Here is a 16,724-nt window from a genome sequence, read left to right as displayed (position 1 = left end):
GAAGAAAATATTAAAGTAGTAATGATTGAGAAGTTAAAATAAGAAATTGATCTATCAAAGTCCAAACTTTTTTTGAGTGTATAGGCTCTTAAACCATTATAAATGCAAACCTCTGTCACAAAATTGGCATGGAGGGATTGTAACAACATTTCAGACTGTGACACGTTAAAGTTGGTATCTTAAGTTGTCACATCTTATTTTGTGGGACGAAAAGAAGAAAAATATTTGACTCATCAAGTTGTAATATTGTACTAACACAAAATGAGACGATCTCCTATGATCATTTACAAATATATGTGCTGACATAAAATGAGATGAAAAGCAAATATGTATCGAAGTAAGGATTCATATTAGCCTAGTTGAGATTGAGAAGTTGTAGTTTGCATGAACAACTTAATTTCCATCTTTAGGAATAAGCATCATTATCACATTGAATCAACATATGGTATCAAACACTAAGATCTAACTCATCAAAAACAACTAATCATTATAGAAAAATCTATATATACTGCAAAAAGGGACTGCTGTATATACATGATACTATTATTAATCTTGATGAACAACACTTGCTGGAGGAGAGTGAGAGTCACTTTTCTTGTGATTGGTTGACTGTCCTGTGAAGGTTCTTCCCATAAACTTTTTGGTTTTGTTTAGTCCACTTCTTACTACCCTTACACCAGCACCTAGTCCTGCACCAATGCCACTTCCTGCCGCGCCAGCACCTGAAGCAGCTAAAGCTGCTGCACCATCAAGGGCTTCCATTGAGCTTCCAATAACCCCTTCTGCTTTTAGTTGCTTCCTTTCTTCTATGACCCTCTTCTCTTCCTCTAGAGCTGCTAATTGCTCTTTCTTGTTGAATTCATGATACAGTATCTGCATTTATGACACGTAACCATCGTCTTCCCTTAAAGTTTGATCAGTTCAATATTTAAAGTTTAATATATGATTCATGTCGAAAATACTAGGTTCAATTGAACACAATAATTTGCCTCTGTGCTTTGGGGTGGAAACCAAGTATAGATGGAGCTATATACATTTCAAAACTACTTTCGCAACTCAGATTCATAACGTCTACATTGTAGATCAGTGACTGCCTTAAAGGGGGAGAAAACCAAAGTAAAAAAAGTTTCATAACAAAAATGGGACTTCATGACAAAAACTGTGATTTTGGTGTGTACCTTGATGGTAATAGTTCCTCTATCCTTTTTATCTTTGATTTTGAGCATATCATATTTTGGCAGCAACCTTAATTCAATTTCTTTTGGAGTGTCGGATTCAAGCTCATTCAGAGGCAACTTCGTGACACCCATTCGATCATCTTCTCCAATGTCTTCATCAAAGACCTGTTCAAAGTCATGGTTGTGACAAGAAAAAAAGAATGAAATCAAAGAGACTGGATTGTCAAAACTAATTTTCTTAAGAGAATGTACAACATCAGAGGGGATATATTCTAGACACAGTAGATTCAATATAATTTTTTTAAAAAAATGAGAGATGGATGTAGAAATTAAACCTCTAGGAGAAGAGACTGAGTCTCCTTGTCTTCTGCAATCAACTCAAATGTCTCATCCCAAACAGGATTTAGGTTATTGTCAATGGTTTTTGTCTTAAACTTAAACAGTGGACGAATATACACAACCACATATGGGTCAGATTTTCCAATCATTTCTTGGTTCTTTAAGTTTGTAGCTCTCATTACAGTTACTGTTAGCTTCCCCTGTGGCTTAAGCTCCAAATCGCTGCATGGACACCAGAAACAACGGTTAAGTATTCCGTTAGAATACCTAGCATTTACATTTCATATTCAGAAGAATATGACAGATTTGGAAAGGCCTTGAGGCCATTCAATTGGTACCTAGTATCCACAGGTATGCCTCCAATTGGTACAACGATTCTGTGAGGCCATTCTAGCATATCTGTTACAATTGAATCTACAGTGTCCTTTCAATGAGAAACAACACCAGTGTTAGATTGAGGTGGGAAAGTTTGAAATATAAAATATACTGCTAGAGGCACATTGTTAGTAGCACTTACTTCTATCATGTCAGAAAGTCCAGGAAGAGCTGTTAAGCTTCCACCAACAGCTTTTAAAGTATAATCAATTCTTGGCTTTGGCTGATTGGATAAACAAGGTATCAGTCATTCAAATGTCCAATTGAACACATAAAACAGAATCGTAAGCCAATTGAGAGTTGAGATATTTGAGCAAGATTAAGCATCCAGAGTAATATAACTAAGTGCAAGTTCACACTTCTATCCTTGTTCTTAAAAAAAAATTGAGTACACCAGTCAGACCAATTCATGCAATACTATATCCTTGTTCTCATACTATAATCATGTTCTCTGTTAGTAGAATACTTTATGTTCACTTAAACCAAGAGAATGTCTTAGACCTACTTTAAGGTGGTCTTTTACTCACTGGCAATCATAGCATATCCTAGTTACAAGTCAAGTTACACGATTTTCCAGATAAAAGCTAGACATTATGGCATTCAAATCTATAGTCTAACATCTCATCCAAGATACTGTATCAAAACATAGTTCAAAGAAACTCTAAATGCTGATCTAAGACAGATCATGAGAAATAGCATCCATTTCTCTCTCTCCCTCTCGTTCTCTTGAAGGAGTAGGTCAAATAGATTCCCTTCACCCCACCCCCACGCCACCATGCCACCCACAATTAAAAAATAAAAGGAGAGTAAAAGGAAGAGTTAGAAACAACAGAAACTGAAGAATGTACGAAACATATTTTCTCATAGAATCTATGTGTACCTCAGAAAGTAAAGCAACAACAACAGCAGAAATGCAGGGAATTTCCTCAGCTAGTTGGAATATAACCCGAATAACAGTGAAGACTTGTAGATCTTTCAACTGCAACCAATGTGGCAAAGGTCAGTTCAGCTGCTTCCTAGATAACTCACTAATCAGAGTAAAATTGTCCTCAGCAAATTAGACAGGTGAAGAGTTGAGGCACCCAACCTGAATGGGTATAGAGGCAACCACTGCATCAACTTCTATAACAATATTGGGATCACCGCCCCATCTGAGGTCAATATCCATAATAATTTGACCCTTTTTAAGGTTTTGAACTCGAATACCTGCATTGATTAAGTATTATACATGCTTCCAAAGAGAGAATCACACATGATTAAAGCTTAATGTTGGAGGTAACCTTAAACAACAAGACTTCATCTTTACCAAGGAAATGTCCCATCTAGATAAACTAATTTAATTGCTCAGGAGTATGAATTAATTAGCAACGGAGAAATCACTACGGAATTGCTTATAGATTCTCCGGTAGAAGGTCTAATAAAAAAGAACATAACAAAGTATTTGATAGGTTTATGTTGCTACCTTCAATCTTAGGAGCTACAGTTCCCAAGGACAGTTTGCTGAACTTCAATGACGAAATTCCAGGAGGTCGATAATCTTCTAAAATAGGTTCAACAGAGTCTTTTATGATAGCTTCTCCTGCCTGCACAATGATATATATCAGAGATCAGATTTATGGTGTCACAACATGGAGGTTGAATAATACAAACACTCGCTACCACGACAAGGAGACTACAAATTTTGCTGGTCAAACAGACTACATATATTAAGGATCAGTGTCATAAATTTCTTGTGAACGCTATCAGTTCTTATAGGAACAAGTTCTCTAATACTCAAGAATCAGTAGAATACTAAGACATGCCGACAATATTGAAAGATATATTCTCTAAAGAGGAGAAAATATTTAGGGATCATTACTCATTAGAAGAGAATTTTTACTCAATATGCTGATAATCAAAGAGAACTTCCAATATAATTAAGTACATCATACCCAAAAAGTTACAAGACCTGTTACAAAGAAAAAAAATGCACAGGATACCAAAGTTAGGTGTAAAAGCTTACATCAGCAACAAATGGCCACAGTTTGCTTAATTGTTTGTTCAACCATTTGACCTGCCACAGTGAGACAAATATGAGAAAGATCCACTGCTGACACTGTAAGATCAGGAGACAACATCTGCAATGTCTTTCTCGGGTTCTAACATTATGTTCATGAACTAAAGTCATCTTACTTCCCTCTGAAAAACGTCATCATGTAATCCCGACTCCCTCCCTCCTCCTTCCTCCCAAATGAAAAACCAAAAAAGGTACCACAGTCCTAATCATCAGATTCCAAGAGTATAAGCTATCTTCATTAACTTTATCTCTTAAGCTATAAAACATTTTTAGAGTCTACATAATAGAGATGAAACGTTTATCCAGCTGAGAAAAGGATTAACCAAATCTTTCTTCACATGACAACGATGATAAGACTCTCTTAATCAAGTGTAGTAGGAGAAAAGACATCCCTACAAGTTGCATTGGAACAATTAACAGGAGTCTGCATGTTGATCTGATATTTCTGTTAATTTTAAGATATAGGAAGATTTCATTGATCTGTTTTGGAAATATGATGGGGTTAATGACACAATAAGATCTTCTGTCAAGGTGTTAAAAACATCCATTCACAATGAAACAGATTGCTTGTCTTAAATATTGCATCAAAATGTTCATGAGACATCGTAGAGTTAAATTAGTCAGTATTGTTGGTTAAAAGTTATAACAAAAGATGACAGACTAAAAGATTTTCAGAGCTATGAACTTCAAAGATCATATGCAGGAGAAACCGGAAAAACTAAACCTAATATCCAACCTGTTCAAAGACTGGGAATGATATCCATTCAGGGAACTTATCTCCACATATTTTCTTTAGATCATCCCTGTTCAGGGAGGCCATTAGTTTTACATCCACTGCCTGTTAAAGAATTAAAATACAATGAAGAGATAAATACCAATCTTTCAGATAGGAAAGCAACATGCATATCTGCAATTTAAATTTTCTGTTCAACAAGCATGATGAGGATCATCATATGAATTTCAACATCTACTTTCAAACCAACCACAGTAGCCAGTTCTTACTCTTGTAGCAAAACGACATAGGGAGCTAGAAACTGGACTATCAATGCATATGGAGCAAACAAGAGAATCAATCAGGACAACAATTTCTAAGTTATGCACAAGCAGCAGTAGAAGTGAATAACTAGTCGATTAAAGAAATTTTCGCTACAGCCTAGCCACATTACAATAATTTGATATAAATGGATCAATGCCATGTTAAGAGTCTGAGAAATCTATCCATTTTATGTTATGACTAGCAACTTTAGATAGTGCATGGCTTCTTAAAGGTCCTCAATATACTAATTTCTGACAATCCTAACTTGAAAAACTGAAACTGTTTCACAACTGTCACCATCAATCTCTTTTCTACTAGACTATAGGGGGCGGAGCCAGGTAGGGTCAAAGGGTTTATTCATGGTTAAAATCATTTTCTATATATACATAGTAAATGTTGAACCCGACTTCTTTATATCTATACTTGTTCATAATTTGAATTCCTTTGTGAAAATCCTGCTCCACCACTGCACGTGAGTCGTGACACTTCAAATTTGTGTGTATTTTCTTTTAGCAATGCACTAGTCCATCAGAAGTACCAACTTGAATTTAATTCCAAAACAGTCCCAAAATCAAATTAGGCATTTCCAGCTCTTGAAAAATTATTTGGAGCCATGTCCCATCATAAATACCAACTTAAACTCCAAATTCAAAAACACACCCACCCGCAAAAATCATTTCAAATTGATTACGATAATCCAATTGATGAAACTCTTACCTTTGCGATTCGTTTGCGGCTTCGATACCTCATCATATGTTGCCAACCAGCCATTATACCGATCCCGAAGATCATCCCCATCATAATCCCCGAAATCAAACCCATTTTATATAAAAACAATGACAAATTAAATTCTCCGTAGATACAAAGGATCAGAGAATGCAGAAATCACAGAGAGAGAGAGAGAGAGAGAGGAGGAAGACCGGATTGGTGAAATTGACGCGTGGAAATCAAGCAGAAAAAATAATTCAACCTCTCAAACTGTTGTGATTCTAAATGATTTTTTTGGATTGGGAGCTGAAAATGGAAGACACGAACCAAAAATTCGAAAGGTGGTTGAGGGAGTTAGTTAGTTAGGGGTAAAATTGTCAGTTTGTTTTAAAATTGGATGAGCTGGAAATTTCTTCTGTTAAAATAAAATCTCTTGTATCATTTTTCTCTTTTATCAACGGAATCAGGATTTTTAGTTTATAGGTTTTGGATTATAATCTTTTGGGAAAAGACTCAAATATGTCATCAAACTTGGACAAAAGGCTTATTTGTGGCACCCGTTAAAAATTTGATTCATCTATGTCATTTCTATTTAGAAAAGATTTATTGATGCCATTATTTATTAACTAAAATAGTTTTCGTTTTGCAAAATCACGTGATCAATTATGATTCGACCACGTTAGTAGTTAAATCATTTTTTTAAGGGAAAAAGTTCAAATATTCCATCAAACTTTGAGAAAAAAACTTATCTATGTTATTCATTTAAAGATTGGCTCATTTATGTCATTTCAGTTAACAAAATATGTTTAATGTACCAAAATATCATTTAATCCTAAACATATCATGTAAAATGTTGAAATTAAAAAATTAACAAATTAGAAAAGAAATATTCTTTTTAAAAATAAATAAATTGAAACAGAGGTAGTACACACTCAACACTGTAACACACACACACTCTCTCTCTCTCTGGAAATACCATCCCAAAAAAATTAAAATAAAGCAAAAGGCAACATCCACTTCCCAAAAAAAAAAACACCCTCTTCCCTTTCTTGACAAATGTATACAAAGAGTTGATTTGTCCTTTACCCAAAAACAAAACCAATCAGGGGAGCCAATGAGTTTGTGCAACAGCAAAAAAATCTTGTAACAGAACAACAAATTGAATGATTGTTGATTCTAAACAGTACATCACTTTAACAGAAACGATTACCTGTCAATAATACAACATACCCAGGGTAATCCCATAAGTGGGGTTTGGAGAGGGTGACATGTATGCAACGGTAACCCCTACCTTGTGAAGGTAGAGAGGTGGTTTCCGAAAAATGAGAGATATTAACAATAATTTGCACCATGCTTTCAAGATACCAGCCTGGAGACTTTGCATCATATCCATCTTCCAGAAGAAAATCCTTTTTTCTTTGAAGGAATGGCTAATCCCAGTTCTTTACATTGCTCTTCATCCGGTTGTGAACTCAGAAATCCAGTCCCCATGAAATGTACTGATGCTGATGCATCCTCAAGTTTTCTATTCAAACTAAAAGATGTGGAGAGAAATGATTTTGAACTAGTCTTTGATGTTTTCTTTACTGGCACGACGTCCAGCTGTGCTGATTTCAAAAATCGCTCGGTTGCTGCTTCCCAAGAAAGTTCATGCCTCTGTTTGTCGGCCAGTGGAGCAGGCTCGTCAGCCAATGCCTCGAGTGTAGCTTTAACAAAACCTTTACCATCATCATATGTTCTGCAATTTTGGAACTGCATGAAAAACTCATTTGATGGATGGTTGGCGCATACAACTATTTTGCCCATAGCTAGTGCTTCAGCTGTGGTTGTACAAACTACATCCGTGGTGCTTGGATTCAGAAGCACTTTATAGCTGAAATCAATGAGAGAACAATAAACACAAAACGTCATTGTTAATGATATGAGAATGAAAACCAACACCTACAATCAAAGTACTTAAACTCCGCTTATCTAATGCTTCAGTCAGCGAACAGACTTGTGTGTTAAAACTAACACAAATTGTCAAGGTACTTGGCACATGTAAAGAAAGAACAAGATAAACAATTTGTTATCACTGCATTAATTGTCCCATGAACATATTTGTTTTAAAAGAGAATGCCTTAAGAGCTCCTAAATATGCCACTTTCCTCAAAAAGAAAATATCCCGGATGTCTTTCATTTAAATTTTGAAATATACAATGAGACATGAAGCCATTTAAGACCAATTATACTCTTCATTATGGCAAAGAGTAAACATGGTCTTTTCAGTCTCTTTCAAACTGTCACAAAAACTGGGAGTCACTAAATCTCTTGGCATATATTCATTTCAAAATGTGCATAGACCAACGACGCATCTCTCTCTCAATAAAAGTGGACTTTGCATATTGAATCAAGATAAAAGAGCTAATAATAACAAAAACCAAATCAAGAACAGTATTAATTCGAAACCCGTTGTGTTCATGAAAGGACTTGAGACTCATCAAATCTCTTAGCATATGTTCATTCAAATTCAAATGTGCATAGACCAGAAAAACATCTCTCTCTCTCTCTCTCTCCCTCTTTCCATAAAGTGGACTAAAAACCTAAAATAGAATCAATACCAATAGCAGCAAAATCCAAATCAAGAACAGCAAAAGTTCAGAACCCGCTTAGGGAAGAAATGAGGGATTGATCAGCTAACCTGACTAGATTCATATAACCTGTTTCCAAATTTCCTAAATGATTTTGACTTGTTTTTCAAACCCCAATTCCTTCTCACTCGCCTCTAGTATCAGTACCTTGATTGGTCACTAGGATATTTCAATTTTCTAAGTTTCAACAGCCCAAGGGGCATGAACTAGCCTTGGAGCTTGGATACAGCTAAGATCCAATTTATGCATAACTTTGAGATTTGTTTTCCTTCACCAATTCTCCATTATTTACCTTTCTTTCTTTTTCTTTTTTGGGTGTACAGAGTAGGGGTAGTGGCTGATGATGGGTACTTAGGAACGTCGCATTTGGAATACAGATTACACAGACTCCAGGGAAGAAGTAAATTTCCCATTCTATCAACGCAAGTTTCTAATTACTTAACGGGCATTGAGCTGAGAACACTTTTACTTCTTTTAATAGCTTCAAACCATGTCAAAGTTTTTTGAGACTCCACATAAGTATTCTCCACATTTATTCAGAAAGAGAAGTAAACAAGTCCTACCCATCTATATCCTACACTAATATGCTACCTTAAAAGACAATTCAGACACCTGAAATTGATTATACCATTCAAATCATGTTTCTCACAAAATGTACAACCGCTGCTGCTTTTTTTCCAATAATACACTGCCCTTCATCTTATATTTGAATGTCCACCTCAGTCTGGAGTTGACACCAACATTAAGATGAGAATCCAAAATGTGTTCCTTACAGTTAACTGATGGGACATGGAGGCCGACAGGTTGAGTTTGTTTTTTTTTTTTGAGAATTTTTGTAAAGGGAACCTGCTACCTCCCACCAGCACAGGTACCTGGGTAACTCTGAAAACAAGTAGAGTTTTTAAAATAGAAAAAGACATTTGTTCTATTAAAAAGTAGAAAAGAGATGCGCCAATTGTGCAACAAAGTTAGTGTGTTATCGAACACAAGGAGAACAGCTTTAAAGAAATCTCAAGTTTTCAACAACTTGTTCTACATCACTTGTATTCTGAAGTTGAGTTATTTTTGCCTATTCCAGAGTGTTAACACTGTCCGATACCACAGGTAAGAGTTGGATGGGGCGGGGCAATAGTAGACAACAATAACCGTCATTTCTACAATTGCAATAGTGAAGACATAGCCAAAGCATAAAAGTTCTAAGATAAATTTACATCTCATATATATCTTAAATATCATGTAAAGATAAATCATATTATTTTATTTAGTGTTGAAAACCTAGGGACGAGACATTAAGGATGCTAGGATAATGAAAAAGAACAACCACAACCAAGCCTAAAGCTCTTAAATTGTGTACATAAGTCCAGATAGAAAGATACTCTTGGCATTATGTTGTTATCTCCTTCTCTCTTGATAATTGAACTTTTTTTATAAATCAAATTTATCTCATTATTAACACATTAAATGGCATTAAATTATTTACAAAGTGAATGAGTGGCTCAACAACATCTTTTAATCAAGTCGTCCCAATCTTCCATACATAATGGTATCTCCCTTTACACCAAAAAGACGTTCGAATAGATACAGCAGATGCACATCCATCACGCACAATGGGAAAAATACCCCACATAACCCCTCACAGATAGATATATAACAAGAGTGAAGGAGAAGTTTGATAGTAGTATGGAGCTTTTGAAGGAACTTACTTGTGAAATAAAGGATCAGCATGATCACGTGCAGGATGAACCCTAACTGTCAATTCCAACTTCTTAAAAGCCACCTCAATTTGAGCAGAATCCTCACCGCTGCCATATAAATCTATCTCCAATCCAGCAACTTCCTTTTGATGATCACGTAAGAGTCTAAGTAGCTCCTTGTAGCCTTTACTCCACAACATCTTACCAATGTAGTAGACACCTTTGCTGAAAGCTTGATTATCATTTTGCTGTTTCTCTATTATTTTCATCCCAATCTGAAGAAACTTTGGATTGACTCCGTGCACATTACAGACCAGGGATCTTGGGAGATCCTGGGTGGCAGCAGATAACCTGATGACCTATCAGAGCAAGAAATTGCAATTATTGAGCCATTTCATATCAAGTAGGAGAAAATCACGATCGAAGTTATAACCACAAGTAAGCCAATTGAATCTCACAAAGTAATTTCAGATTCATAAAGGAGTCTAAATTTATCAAGGTAAAACCAATGTCTTTGCCACTATACTATACCATTTACTGGTGGAAGAGCATTCGTTTCTCAAGTCCATCAGATCTAGGGTGCATAACAAGAAAAATTCTATGATGCATCTGATAGATGATGATGGTTAACCTTATTTATTAGTAATATTATGAACAATGTATTTGAGCTTCTCTTTTGTTCTTGTAGCCTCTTTGAGGAACTTTTGAAGCAAGAAACAGGTATTGTTACCCTTTGGACTTTTAGCTTAACCAGCACTTCTAGCAGTCAAGTGGGCTATTTCAGGATGAGACCATATTTCAAGGGTACACAAGACATAAGAATGTTGCCCTGGGCAAATGAAAAATAAAGCAGGACCTGTTGCACTATGTCTAGCTTCTTCCAACATCTTAGTTGAATAACAAAATTCCACTCTTACTTAGCTTATAAGAGTGCAGCTGTCTAAGTGGAAGATTTAAGTTGTGGAAGCCTGGCCATTGTCCGGTACAGGAAACCTTTTAAGAGGACTAGATTGATCCCTTAAATGTCAAAAGATATACCTTCAGAAAGAAATACTCAGCTTAACCTTAAGAGCTCTATTTCTAGATAACGGAAGTTTGCTCAGAGCTTCACAGTAGTATTTGAAACTTAAGATCGTTACAAAAGAAAGAAAATTAACAATCCCACATTGAAGTGACCTCAAAGACTTATATTTCACCTAAAAGTATATAAAAACATGTACTTGCACCTGCCCTACTCCTTCCTCGTAAAAAATCTAGATCATCATAACTAACAAATTAGATAACTAAAATGAACTATAGCATGAGCATCATACCTTGTGGCAATAAAGATCGACAACCCAACTATTTATCTGTTTTAAGAAAAATGCCTCCACAGCATTCCTTTCTCTCTTAACATATTCCAAATAATTGGTGTGAACAATTCCTACAACCAGACGAAATTTCTTTTTCCATCTCTTTCCGTGATGAAACCATGTAAGATGCTCAGGCTCCTCAAGGACTGCAACATCTGCTTCATCATCTGGGATGATTACTGTGATATCCCCTAAAGCAAGAATGCTCCTTTTATCCACAGAGAACTGCAGTTCAGAAATCCCAGTTTTACCTCAACGAGTTTGCCAGAAGTTACTATTGCAAAATTACAAATACTGATAAATGAAAACAAATAGAACAGAATAATTTGCATATCTTTCAGATCTTCATATCAAAATGTTATCATTGATTAAACAGCACTAATTCTAGAAGAAGATGAAATAGGAGGTTGAAAGAAGATAACAAAATTGTTGTCGCAATACAAAGTGACTACCAATTGCACAGACAACCAGTCAGATGCAATAAAATTATCATGATGATTACTGTCAAGAACCAATGATTTTAAAGCTAAAAAATATCTCTTTACCTATTCCAGATATAAGCACACATGGAAAATCCTTCATTTTCCCCCAAGTTCAAGGACCCTAAATTTTCATGCAGCAGTCTAAATTTGTTGTTTTTATACTATAGACATCATTAACTTACGAAAAATTAACAGAAGAGAAAAAGATGAAATAAATACTAAACAACATTAAAAAAAGAAAAGACTTCATTTAAGTTACAAATTTCAATTTCTCCATTCCCCAAAGTACAGGAAAGAAAAACAATGGAAGATCAGAAGCCGAGAGCTTGTATGCAACTTTAAAGGGAAAGGAAGAACTAGGATATTTTCTAAAACCTAACTTGGGGCACATTGTAATTCTGAGAGACCTAAAATTTCTTAAGGGGAAGATATAACATTTTGAACGCTTTTAAAGCAGCTTCCCTTGCTCCCAATCTAAACCTTCTGCATATGAGGGGAGGAAAAAAAGCAGCCAATAAACAAAAGAAAGAAAAAGTGGCATGTTAAACAATTTGGTTGACATCTACAAATATGTCGAATCAAAAATCAGTGCAATCGTCATTGAATACATTGAAGCAGTAATTCGTAGTGCTACATGGTAAGATATACACACAAATTTATCTATATATATCACAAGTTGAAGTATGTAAATGACAATCAGCCTTCAAATTCTAAGAGCTCAGTGTTTTTGGTATTATAAGCTACATTCATACTCAATCATATATCAGATCTTAGAAAAGAGACGAGATGAATCTTGCATTTCTTCTGATAAGTTGATATAAATCTGGATTTACCTTTCCAGGGTAAAAACGTATGCTAAAATTTGATGCAAATCCAGCCCTCTCTTCCAACCACTGGCGGACACACTTTTCCTGCTCCAAATGTGAATTAAATTTGACACCACTGGGAAAAACATGTTCTTGATCTTTCAATGGAAGCCAAGGAATCACCAAGGTGACTTTTTGTTCACCATCTTTTGCAAGATAGGCAGCACGAAAGAGAGGATTAATGGAAGTTCCAGTTAGCCAAGGAATGCTTGCAGTAGTATATATAGCGATGTGATGTTTTTTGTCCATTTATGGAAGTAGAGTCAGATTATTTCTGGCTTCTTCACATGCCACTTTGAGTCAGGAAAGGGAAATTTCACAAACTTTCCTGCACAGCTGAATTTGAAGCTATTGATCAGTACTTTACCAAATATATAAATACTAATAACATGTTTTCAATAAAGGAGAAGTGGAAGATATGAACAAAAACAGGGAAGTTCAAGAAAAGTTTGATTTAAATGAAAAAATACACAATAAAATTTATATCAAATGCCAAAGGGTCAAATATGTTAGGTACCAAGGAGAGTTGTTCTATCACCACTGACTTGCAAACAGAAATTGTGGTCGAGATTATGGAAAACATTTTGTCTCGCCTAAGTTGTTCAAACTACTGCATGCTTTAGGTGAAAAGAAGAGCAAAGGTGAATCCATGATTTAAATTTGATGTGTTCAATCTTCATATTCTCAACATTGAACTCATTGTAATTTTGAATTTTCTCAATCGAAAAATCCTTGAGAAGCAGTCACATGGCCTCGAAGCTCAATAGACAACTGGTCCACCCCTTACCCTTCTCCATTGATATACCAGGCTTTGTTTGCAGCAAGGCCTGAACCCATGATTTGCGACTAACCCCACATCATGTTTTGCACCCTTATCACTAGACCAAATGTCAAAACTAATATTTGTTGAAGTTTCAGTCATTTTTCACATGTATATCTTTATTTCATGATAAAACTAATGAGTCAGTTGAACCCATTGCATAAGCACTCCATCCGCTTCTGACTAAGAGAGTGAAAACTACAAGCTCTAAACTTCCATGTCCATTTATTCCTTTCTTCTAAGTATAATTTCCTTATTATATACTAATACATGGCTGTAAAGATGATCTCCGCACGTCTAGAGAGCTTTCATAAGCTTCCATAAGAAACATCTCGAATCCTAACACTGATTGTTTGTACTTTCTATATCAAAGAAAAGTAAGATTCATACTCACTCCGTCCACCACACAATTTCAAATACTAGAATCAAAGAGTTGTCAAAAAAAAAGTCAATTCTTTTTTAAACGAACTAAAAAAGAAAGTAAACATAGAGAGATTAGCACAATGGAATTGAAGAAAGTTTACAACTTTCAAATAGAAATGTGTCTATACACTAACACCCATATAAAGAAACTAAACATTCTTTCGTTTTCCCAAAGACAAGAAAAGCAGAATTCATACCACAAAACAATTGATGAAACCTCAAAACTTCAATCAGAAATATGTCACAATACCCAAAAAAAAAATACAAAAGAAAACCCCATTACATGAGAAAACAAAAACCCAGTTATACAAAGTCAAAATTCAAACTTGAACCAACATAAAAAGAAAGGGCACATGAAATAGAACATTCGAAAACAAAAACACAGCCCACAAATAGGATTATTATTGCAAAACAACACGAACAAAGTTTCCAAGAAGAATCTAGAAACGTGTTTTACCTTAATTTTCTCCAACAACAAGGTTGAAGAAGTCGCTGATTAGAGAATTTTCTTGGAGGAAAACAAATTAATTGAGATGGAAATAGAGACATTATTATTATTGATTGATTGATTTAAGGGCTTTTTGGATCAAATGGAAGATGCGAATAATTAGGAAGAATATAGCAAGTGCTAATACTCCACTTTGTACCAATAAAAATATTCCCTGTCCATCTTATTAAAAATATTTGTCTAGTATTACTTCGTCATTTATTAAATCATGATAAAATTAATTATTTTTTAAAAAAAAGAGTAATTAATACTCGTTATGTTCCTAATTACTTGTCCAATTTTTCCTTTTTACTTCTTTGACAAATCAAGAAAGGATAAAAAAAAAAATACTTATTATGCCTCAATTAATTATTTTGAAAAGATAAACTTCTTGAAAATCTTAAATTTTTAATTCATCCACTCATAATTAATAGGGATAGAATGGTAAACTCACTAAGTCAATCATTATTTTCTTAATAGGTGTGTCTAGGGGTGTTCACGGGTGGTTTGGATCGGCTATTGCTCAAAACCAAAACCAAACCAACTTAATCGTTTTTAAAATTATCAAAACCAAACCAAACCAAATATAATATACATTTATCGGTTTCGATTTGGTTTGGTTCGATTATTCGGTTATTAACCATACACAAAAATAAAAGAAACAATTCATTTAAAATTTGAAAAAAGTGACAACAATCCATTCAAAACGAAAAATAGTTAGAATGACTTAAATTACTGAACTTTCGATCACTAAATTTACTATCAATAACATTTTCAGTCCCACAAAGATTTGTCATAGACACTCATATACATGAAATCAATAAGATAAATGTTTCATCTTGGGCATTTTTGCTTTCAATAAGTAAATTATAAAGAATTTTTAATGAAAATATGTATAAGATCTTTAAAATTGTTTATAAAAACAATATATTAAGTATGTATATTAATAAAATATATGTATATAATTCATCGGTTCGGTTCGGTTCGGTTATTTCTTCAGTTTTTTTCAAATAAAACCATAACCAAACCAAATACTATCGATTTTCAAAAATCTAAAACCAAACCAAACCAAACCCAAATAAAATCGGTTTTATTTTATTGGTTTGGTTTGTTTTTTTGGTTTGGATCGGTTTTTATCCAAACCGTGAACACCCCTAGGTGTGTCAATTCAAAAATAGACAAGGAATTAGGAACAGATGAGAGTATGAACAAAAGGCAAAATCGCCAAGTTGATCAATTTATTAATGATTTCTAATTACCGTGTAAAATAGAAAGTGTTCATCTAATATGGAACAGAGGTAGTAAAAATTTCACATAGAGGCACATGCTTGGCACGTGGAATGAGAAGTTGCATTAGTTTTACGAGTGCGGCGAAAGAAAGAAACTTGTATGGTAAGTATTCCTCGCTTTTAATTCTAAAGTTATAAGTTTGACTCACCAAAAAAAAAGGTAAAATTCCTTATGAATTCAGTTACCAATAAAAAGCAAAAAAAAATGAGAAATTCTGGGGGAAAAAAGGGTAAATTTTAATTTGTGAGATAGAAAATGTATTTTCAATATATCATCAAGCAAAGAAATATAATTTAAAGCAATTGAGAAACAAAATAAAAGGCAAAGTGGTCATGACAAAAATAGACTATGATTGACTAATTTTTATTTCATTAATTTTTTTTTTTTAATTATAATAAATTATTAAATTGGCAATTGGCATATACACCTGGATGGAGAAATGATTATGGAGGGTTATTGGTTAGTTGGTTTGATGAGGAAGGACCCTACGTCCAGGCTATAACAATGAACAACACAAAGCTTGTGCTATGACCCACTCAAGTGTTGGATTTGTTTCTTGATGGATACATAGGACTATTAAATTTAGGTAAATCATATATATTGATAGAAAGTCTAATTAGTTAACCTTATGACCAAAGTGATGATACTATAAGGAAAAAGACTTCAAGAGGAAGAAGCAATCACCTTCAACAACCATGAATCTAACATGTTAAATATGTGTCTTATATTATCATGATTAATTAGCATCCTTGTAGGTCTTGATCTAATTTATGTGTTGTTATTGATAGAGTTGGTTTTATGTTTCTCTATTGTCTTACTATCCGTCTTGCTATTTGCGCTTAGTGTGTCCGATGGGCTTCGTTTTGATCGAGTTGATTTTAGAGTAACTTTCACATATAGCAAACAAAAAAATCATATTTGTATGCTATAGCAAAGTTTGCATAATTGCGCTCCATAGCAAACATATATATGTATAATTCGCTATACA

General features: G+C 34.4%; 3 protein-coding genes across 10 annotated transcripts in view; 1 reads left to right on the top strand and 2 right to left on the bottom strand.

Annotated features, from left to right (window-relative positions):
- The window catches only part of LOC125864477 (actin-depolymerizing factor 10-like), a 616,735-nt gene that overhangs the window by 536,435 nt on the left and 63,576 nt on the right, over positions 1-16,724 (top strand). The window lies entirely within an intron of this gene.
- Positions 351-5,866, bottom strand: LOC125864447 (calcium-dependent lipid-binding protein-like). The gene is made up of 11 exons (XM_049544456.1): positions 5,702-5,866; positions 4,685-4,786; positions 3,895-3,945; positions 3,355-3,475; positions 2,980-3,098; positions 2,773-2,871; positions 2,035-2,115; positions 1,856-1,941; positions 1,514-1,739; positions 1,179-1,343; positions 351-873 (listed from the first exon to the last, which is right to left on the bottom strand). Exons 1-11 carry the CDS (start codon positions 5,804-5,806, stop codon positions 547-549), a joined length of 1,482 nt encoding a protein of 493 aa, XP_049400413.1. The 5' UTR covers positions 5,807-5,866; the 3' UTR covers positions 351-546.
- LOC125864451 (digalactosyldiacylglycerol synthase 2, chloroplastic-like) lies at positions 6,713-14,554 on the bottom strand. 2 transcript variants are annotated; one of them, XM_049544463.1, is made up of 5 exons: positions 14,417-14,554; positions 12,684-13,052; positions 11,330-11,593; positions 10,026-10,375; positions 6,713-7,565 (listed from the first exon to the last, which is right to left on the bottom strand). In XM_049544463.1, the coding sequence occupies exons 2-5, from the start codon at positions 12,963-12,965 to the stop codon at positions 7,076-7,078; spliced, it is 1,386 nt and encodes a 461-aa protein (XP_049400420.1). In that variant the 5' UTR covers positions 12,966-13,052; positions 14,417-14,554; the 3' UTR covers positions 6,713-7,075. The 2 variants fall into 2 exon arrangements, with proteins under 2 accessions (XP_049400420.1, XP_049400418.1); XM_049544461.1 differs by lacking the exon at positions 14,417-14,554 and having other exon boundaries at positions 12,684-13,079.

Source organism: Solanum stenotomum, chromosome 5 (genome assembly GCF_019186545.1).
Source record: "Solanum stenotomum isolate F172 chromosome 5, ASM1918654v1, whole genome shotgun sequence".
NCBI lineage: Eukaryota > Viridiplantae > Streptophyta > Magnoliopsida > Solanales > Solanaceae > Solanum > Solanum stenotomum.
Note: the sequence above shows the minus strand (reverse complement) of the source record. Positions and strands in the feature narration are given on the sequence as shown.